The sequence below is a fragment of the Sarcophilus harrisii genome, chromosome 6, assembly GCF_902635505.1.
Source record: "Sarcophilus harrisii chromosome 6, mSarHar1.11, whole genome shotgun sequence".
Lineage (NCBI taxonomy): Eukaryota > Metazoa > Chordata > Mammalia > Dasyuromorphia > Dasyuridae > Sarcophilus > Sarcophilus harrisii.
The window spans coordinates 249108615-249117182 of record NC_045431.1 but is presented as its reverse complement, the minus strand read 5'-3'; the positions used below and the strand labels follow the sequence as shown (position 1 = coordinate 249117182).

General features: G+C 40.0%; 1 protein-coding gene across 1 annotated transcript; it reads right to left on the bottom strand.

Moving 5' to 3' along the window:
* Positions 1-3854: 3854 nt before the first annotated feature.
* LOC105750957 (proteoglycan 3) lies at positions 3855-8027 on the bottom strand. The gene is made up of 6 exons (XM_012552707.3): positions 7923-8027; positions 7412-7533; positions 6446-6711; positions 4957-5088; positions 4450-4561; positions 3855-4051 (listed from the first exon to the last, which is right to left on the bottom strand). Exons 2-6 carry the CDS (start codon positions 7470-7472, stop codon positions 3993-3995), a joined length of 630 nt encoding a protein of 209 aa, XP_012408161.1. The 5' UTR covers positions 7473-7533; positions 7923-8027; the 3' UTR covers positions 3855-3992.
* Between the last annotated feature and the right edge of the window lie 541 nt (positions 8028-8568).

Below are 8568 nucleotides of genomic sequence, written 5' to 3'. Positions count from 1 at the left end.
ATCCCTCCTACGTTGCTCGAGGAAGCAGTTATTGGAGCCAGTCGTGAATCTGTTGTGGAGGTGCTTTGATCTGAGACCCCTCATACTTGGAAAGCAGCAGTTCCTTTTGGGCTCTATGCCAGAGAAAGATGGAAATGTTTCCGGTTTCAGGAAGTTATGATTCAGGTGAAATCAGAGTTATGACAATAGTACTGGTCTCTAAGGAAAATTTTAGGTCATAGGGATCAAGAGAAAGTTTTGAAGTAAGAAGGAAAATCCTTATAAGAGCCATGTTAGGATTAGAAAATGAATCAATTGATCTAGGTTTAAGAGGATGCCTTTTAAGTTTTTCTTCATTGATTGGGATGAGTATCTGTCAATCACCCACACTCTCTCAAAGGTTCTATAGAGAGCAAAAGCACAGAGCCACATAATGGCTGGCTGGACTTAGAGTGACAATAATCATAGTCAGATGTTTTTATACTAAGTGTGAAAATCTATATAGAACTGGAATCCCAGACCTTGGTCTCACAAGCAGGAGGCCTCAGGATCTTGGGGTGGCTTAAGATAGGAGCAGTGATTTTTAATCTCTGCTTGGTCTGAAAGAGGATATAGGTAGGGACAGCTCTGTCCCATTCTTCCAAGAAAAAGACCTTCTTAGCCTGAGGCTCAAGATCTTTCTTCCTAGCAGGGGATGAGGTGTGTGTGTGTGTGTGTGTGTGTGTGTGTGTGTGTGTATGTGTGTGTGAGAGAGAGACAGACAGAGAGAGACAGAGAGACAGAGACAGAGAGAGAGACAGAGAACAGAGTGACAGAGACACAGAGAAAGAGAGAGACAGAGACAGAGACAGAGACACAGAGACACAGAGAGAGAAAGAGAGAGAGACAGAAATAGAGACAGAGACACACAGAAAGACACACAGAGAGGGAAAGAGAGAGAAAGAGAGAGAGAGAGAGAAAGAGAGAGAGAGAGAGAGAGAGAGAGAATCCTAAAACTAGCTATTAGTCGCTGAGATTGGCCAATAGCCCCTGAGTTGTAAGATAAAAGCTCAGTGGTGAAAGCCAAAGTCTCTTATCAGGTTCTGGGGAAATAATGGCAGACAGTCTGTGATATCGGTTTTTAACTGTCCATTGTTTCATGTTCAGCTACTTCTCCATTTGTACGAGAAACCTGATCATCTGCACCCACTTTGACAGTGGGACTGGCTCAAGTATAAGGAAAGCAAAAATTCCTCTTAGAGATGGAAGAATGGAAATTACAGAAGAAAGTAGAGTGAAGAAGAGAGGCTTATGTGTATTAGAGATGAACAAAGATGATAGGAGAGGAAAGGAGTTCAAGAATAAAAGAGAGAAAAGTAGATGGAAAAGAAAAAGATGCTTGTGAGAGAAGAATGGACAGAAGTAAAAAGAGAGGGGGAATAAACTTAAAACATTGTCATTGAGGAGCCATCCACTATTCCCATATGGAGTTTGCCAGGTCTTTGTGTTGAGTTTCAGAGATAATTTTCCACCTCCTGCATATACTCACCTCCTTGCAGATCCCTAATCCACCATCCAAATAAGTCTGTTCTTCAGTGCCAGATCCTGGCAGAGTGCACAACTCCCTCCTCACTCAAACTCTTGCACAAAAAGAGAGATTGAGCAGCACAGTGGGCTAAAGAACAAAGGTTTAGATGCTTTAAGGGGCTCTTTAACAAACCTTCTGGTCCTTCTAAATCAAAACTTCCTTGAAAAACTTTTATCGTGACATCAGCATCATCACTGACCACAGGTCCTGCCTGAGAGCTGTTTGCTTCTGTCTGCATGTACCCAAGCCCCTGGCCCAGAACTAAATGCTTGCTGGTTGATTGATCTGTGTATGATGGATAGACAGGAACTCAAGGACATTTCGCTCAGCCCTACAGAGATAATAGACAAGACACTACTGTCAATTACAAGGAAATTTCTCAGTTTATAACCTGACCTTGCAAGAGGGTATCTTGGAAAGCTCATTGAATTTCAATAAAAAGATCGCCATAATGTGGCTCTTTTCAGCAGTGAGATGATTCAGGCCAGTTCCAATGATCTTGTGATGAAGAGAGCCATCTGCCCCCAGAGAGGACTGTGGGAACTGAGGGTGGATCACAACACAGCATTCTCACTCTTTTTGTTGTTGTTTGTCTGCATTTTATTTTCTTTCTCATTTTTCCTTTTTGAGCTGATTTTTCTTGTGCAACAAGATAATTGTATAAATATGCATGCATATATTGGATTTAACATATTTTTTAACATGTTTAACATATATTGGATTCTAGGGGAGGGAGTGGGAGGGGGGAAATTTGGTTTTGCAAGGGTCCATATGGAAAAATTTTCCATGCATATGTTTTGAAAATAAAAAGCTTTAATTAAAAAAAAAAACTCCATAAACTCAGGCAAGTCACTTTCCTCTCTGAAACCCAGGTTTTTTCTACTCTCAGATGTGATTAATAATAATCTGCAGTAATTAATAATACTCGCAGTACTTACTCCATAATACAGCTGGGAGGAAAATGCCTTACAATGTTTTAGAAATATAAGTTGTTAAAATTACATCAGCAACACCTTCTGCATTGACATAAAGAGACATAACCTCTAGAAAGTGATCCCAATGGCTCCCCAAGTCCACTCTGCCTACAGAGTGCTCTCTCTCTCTTAGAATCAGCTGAGCAGAAGACTATTACTATTAGATTATATTTATTATATGAATTTGGTTTATCTAATTATAAAAAAAATCCAAAATTTTTTTCCTCTACATTTTCTTATTTGGTTATCAGAAGCCTGTGCTAGGCAGGGTGACTATGAGTATCCATATTCTACAAATGAAGAAACAGCCTCAGGGAAGTGAAGGGACTAACTCAAGATCACACAGTTGGTGAGTGGAAGACCCGCTATTTTAATCCAGATGCCCAACTTCCAAGTCCATGCTTCCCTTTCCACCAAACCACCCTCATCCTTGAGATCCAATTGTCTTTAGTGATTCCTGAAATTTCCATATTTTATCCCATCCTTTATAGAATTGGGAAGGTATGAGGAGGGATAAATAAAAGAGGCCCAGACAGATTGTGTCAGAAAGATTGACAGGAACATCAAGATACTTGTTTCTGGATTCAGAGAACCTTGTCTGTGTGCCTTACTACATTCATCAAATCAGATCCTCCTTGGACCTCAATGCTCTCTTGGACAAAATAAAGGGTGTGAACTAAAAGATCTCAAGGTCCCTTTTAACTTTAAATCTATAAAGTTATGATCCTGTATTCCTTTCATTCTTTGGGCCTCAGTTTCCTTATTTATGTATAAATGAGGCAATGGAAGCAGGTCAGAGGTTCTTAATCGAGCCAGCTTCCATCATGTCATGGAGTCTAGGAACTGGGATGAACTGGGATTTCCTTCAAATATTTAAAAATCTAATAAAATAATAAATAATACAATGATAAAAATTTTTTATTGTATTTTGAATGAAGTCCCATAGGGTTTCACCAGACTGTCAAGGTGCTCCATGACCCCAAAAAGGTTAATGACCCCTGGATTAGATGAACTGAAGCTTCTTCCTTTTTAAATATCGTAGGTGGTTGGATTATTCCAGTACCCTAAGGCCCATAGGCCATATTACATATTTTAAGGTCCTTTCCATCTCTGATCTTTAGGTTTCTGCTAGAAACAAAGTATATGAAATCAAGGAACCAAGAGAGATATCCATTTTAGCTCTAAATCTGCATTTATCACTGGCTGTCCTACCTGCATTCTCCTTTCCTCCTTAAAAACTGGCCCCTTCTAGACCCTTTCTCAGTATGTGCATGTCATTATAGGGGCCCCTTCTCAATGTGAAGAGGGTGCAAAGAGAACAAAGAAAGGAGCCAATTTCCTATTTCAAGAACTCTGGTTTATTGCAAATGAAGAACTAGAATCTCGGGAAGGGGAAGATAGGGGATTGACAGAACAGAGTCTGCAGAGGATTCTCTGTGGAAGTCATTGGAAAATCCATCCATTAACCTGGTTCAGGCAAAGCAGGCAAAGGGCAGCCTTCGCCAACATTTAACTCTTCGCCAACGGCCATCTGTAAAGAAAATAGGAGGCCTTCAAGGCTCCATACTCTTCCTCCTCCTTTCTCTCTCTCCTTCTGCTCTCTTCACTTTGACCTCCCTTCAAAGAGCTTTACTGTCCCATCAACTACATTTTCATCACAGGGGATTCAAAGTAGCCCAAAGGTCTCTCCCCCAATGGGATCCATAGAATTGAGGTTCCCAATAATAAGTTCTCTCAAGGAATATCTTTAATCTCCGAAGACTACCCACCACCGGTGGCTTTTTCTGCTATCCTGTGCTTTGGCCTTAGGTTCTAGGACTGTGGTTTTAGGGTGCAAAAGCCAAAGAGTACAAAATGGAGGTTTTCTCCCCCTCCCATTACCTCTTATCAACCACATCCCTCCACTGATTGTTTCTATCCCCTACTCACCTGTGACGCACAAGGCCACACATTTTCCCCCAAATATTTTAGGCTGGCCAGGTGCCCAATTAGTAAAATCCCAACTGCTTCCATCAACCCAGGAGAAACGTTTCTTGAAATCCTACATGGAAAATGTATGAGATAAGAGAAAGTCCACACAGTGCCATTCTCCCTAGGCAGCGAAGGCAGACCAGGGAGTGAATCTCTACTAAAGTCAGATTCACTGCCAGCCAGAATGGGTACAGACTGGGTAGGCAAGACAAAGTTAGGCAAAGTTCTGGACAGATCTATTGGCAGCACTTCTGTTGGAGATAAATAACCTAATACATAATCTTAGAGCATCCACAAGGTTCCTAGCCCAACTCTGATTTTCCATGGCATATCAAGGAGACAGTATCACAAAGTTGTATCCCAAAAGCCACCCATCCTAGAATGAGACTAAGAAGTTAACATGGCCCCTAAATGGAGATCCAAGAAAGAAATAGCCATAACAGATGCCATATTCTTGTCACTTACGAAACCAGTGATACAGGCTCCAATCCAAATTCGGCCCTGTTGGACCCCCTGAGATGTTCTATGGATCAGATCATTAAAGGTGAAGTTGTGGATGGAAACCAGGGAGTTATTACAGGTTCTCTGGCAGATTTTCTAAAATATAATATATATAAAAGAGGGGGTAAGAATAAGAATAAATAGACCCATCTCTCCACATTATAGGCATTATAACTCTTGTAAAAAGTTGTTGTAAAGCTCTTTAGTGTTCACATGATATTCGTCATAAATCTTGTATGACGTTCTCCCAACTTACTCATACAGAGGGACAACACCATCACTTTAAAAATGCTTCAAGATTTAAAGAGTACTTTCCTCTCAATAGTGCCATGCAATCAGTTGTGTCAATACCATAGTTCTCATTGTGTAAATGAGGAGGAAAGGGAACTCCAAGGGAACCAACAGCTACCACTCAATAGAGACTAGTAAATTTGATTCAATGCAGTCTAACCAAGTCAATCCAACAGTCTTCCTTAAGCTACAGTTTACAAGGCAAGACCTAGGTCTTCGGGTCTCTATCTAATTTGTTTTCTGTTATATTCCATCAAATCAAGTTAAGGCAACTTGACTGTTGTCATTTCCACAATGAACAATTTGGTGGATTGTCATGAAATGGGATTCAGGAAGTCTTTATTTCATTCCTTGCTCTGTCACTACATAGCTATCTGACATTGGGCAAATAGAAATAGTTCTGGATTTCAATTTCCCTATCTGTTAAATTAGGCACTTACAATAGATTATACCTATAATTCCTTTCAACTTGAACATTTCATAATTTCATTAAAAAAACTTATGTGCAAAATGAGTAAAAATACAGAAAAAGAACAAACACAAAAAGAAAAAAAATTATCATGTGCCCAGCAGAACACCATGGAACATTCAAAATGTGTAACAAAAATTTTTCATTTCAAGAAAGTATATATAATAAAAGAAGTATTCATAACTGTCCATCTTTGCTTTCTTGTAGGTTTTCTTTTGTTCTCTGCTGTGTACTTCTTACTTTATTCTTTTCCCCCTTTCTTCTCTTCATCTCTTTCTCAACATATTTTCGATCTCTGACAGTCTTCAGAGGTTTTATAGTCTCTTCTAACTCTGAAAAAATAAAGTCTAATATATTTCATAGATCTGATGTTCTGTTGCCCAAAGTTCTATTCTTCTCTTTAATGGTCTATTGAGTCTTTGAATCAGACATCTTCATTTCATATTTCCTTGACAAATCTAACCTTTTGTGTTTCCTTGCTTCTGATAATAGTCCCAATCCTGTACTTCACTCAATATATTCCCACCAACACCTTCTCTCCTGCCTCCTTACTCTTGACCCTCTATTTTATGGGGTCTTTCCCAATGGAAAATTACCTAATAAGGAAGGGAGGGAGCCCCATATATCCCAAAGCTTTCTTAGAAAATTAACTTTTCCATATACTCTTCTCCAATTATTAATATTTTCACTTACTTGAGCTTTCTTAAATGATGCTGCTTTTCTGATTAGCTTAAAGCGGGAATTCTGGCACCTGGGAGTGCCTGTCAAATTAACAATGTCCCCTTCCTTGAGAGACACGCTATCATTTTCCTTAGTAGCTGGGACTGGGACGAAGTCTGTGGCCTCTTTTTCCTCACGCCGGGATTCATCTTCTCCAGAGGCCAGGATCTCCTCTTTGTCTGGCATCTCCTGTTCTTGATGCAGTGTCTTTTCTTCTTCTATCTTGAAAGCCTTATTCTCTGGAATGAAGAAAAAAGAACTGACCCAAATTGTCCCTCCTATTCTTTTCATTGATTTCTCTCAGGAAACCATGGATAGCTCATAACTCTTCAAGATCTAGTATGTCTAGTAAAATTGAACCCCATCTAGTTAATAGAGAGCTCCCCTTTTGTATTGGAGGAAGCTAACTATCCCAGCTTATAGCATATGTGAGCGGATATATCTTTCCTGACTGTAGGATTTCAGAAGGAAGACACACAAGAACTGAAGTTATTAAAAGACTAAAAATGTTCTGGGCCTTTTCCCCTCCCCCCCAAAAATATGATGAATCTGTCCTTTAGAGAAGAGCCCAGAGTCCCTGACAGAAAACTAAAATCTGAGCTGAATAATAGCTCCCCTTTCTGTAGCTCTTCATAAGTGCTTCCTCACAATGATCCTATGAGGCAGGTATTGTCAATAAAGTTATTATGGCTAAGGATACTAAGGGCCAAGGAAAGGGCTTTGACTTGCCTATAGTCATGAAGATAAATGGCAGAGCCAGAGTTAGATTCCAAGATTTTTTTTCACTCCCAAAACATTAGGTTTTATGCCATTAGGTACCCACCTTGTTGATCTTATAAGTCTGGCAAAAGGACAAGGTAAAGATCTAGGCTTGAGCCCATATGGAACATGAAAGAAGAAGGGGAAAAATAATGGAAGAATGAGGTATGAGGAACTTACTCAAATGAAAGGAGGAGGCTGTCCTTAACAGGACGAATGAGAGGATCAGACAGAACTTCATTTCTTCTCAATCCCTGGAGCACAACCTGTGTCCTTTTCTATCTAAGGCTTCTCCAAAAATCCTTATAAAGAATAAAGAATTTTACACAATGAATAAATAAACTCTGAGCTGTGCAACGTGGCCATAAAAAGAGAAGGGAAGAAATAATGACAAGGGGGGGGGATTTTTAAATTTGCTTGAATAGATATGCCCTTTTCCAGAATTCATCCTGCCCCTCCCAGTACCTCCAGGTTCTTAGACCCTTCATCAGTGGAATGAAGGAGAAGCATAGCTCCACTCCAAATTCACTTCCCAAGGAAAGTAGGGAGGCAATGTAGTTCCACTCCAGGGTGAGTGAGATCATAGTGGTCATTTTAGCCCTGGAGACATCCTCACTGGACTTTTCCCAAGTCTCTTGTCCCAGGCTAGTCCCATAGTCCCTCATCCTTCTACTACAAGGGAAATATTTACCTTCTTGGGAATCTGGGACCCCAACTCTCAAGAGATTTGAACAGTTGAGCTCCATGGACAGTCCTTATATCAGAACTTTGGAGGAAGTGACCAATGGGGAAAGAGTTGTTGCCCCAGACATGAGGAAGGATGAGTTGATAACCAGCAGAGTTCCTCATTCCCCTTTTTAGGGAAGCTTTTCCTCTTCAACTGCCCTTGAAGACTAATGGAGTCAGTCCTCGGTTTGTCTTAGTGATGGCTTGCCGTTAGCACCAACATAATGTGGGAATACCATATCCCTCTATTCCATGAAAGGATGAATAATCTTGAGAAAGAAGTGGAGAAGTTAGATTCAGGTGTTACAGAAGTTTGTACAGTCAGGTATAGGAAGTATATTATTGCTAACTCTTCAGAACAAATTTAGGAACATAAATTAAAACATTGCATGAGGGCATGCAATGATCAGTCGTGCTTCCAAAAGACCAATGATGAAGCATGCTTCCTATCTCTTGTCAGATATTTCAGTGAGAGACTAGAATTGCAGGATTTTGAGACATGGATAATGTCTGAATTAGTTTTACTGAATTATTTTTATTTGTTCAAAGGAAGGTTTTTTAAGATTGAGTGGAAGAGTTGGGTTGGGGAGTATATAAAGGACGATAGTTAT

Bases quoted from the DNA above. Each gene is read 5' to 3' on its own strand.
- LOC105750957 (XM_012552707.3), bottom strand. From the start codon at position 7,472: ATGAAGTTCTGTCTGATCCTCTCATTCGTCCTGTTAAGGACAGCCTCC. The intron at 6,712-7,411 runs GTAAGTTCCTCA...TCTTCATTCCAG, and splicing joins AGCCTCCTCCTTTCATTTGA to AGAATAAGGCTTTCAAGATA. The intron at 5,089-6,445 runs GTAAGTGAAAAT...ATTATATTTTAG, and splicing joins CATCATTTAAGAAAGCTCAA to AAAATCTGCCAGAGAACCTG.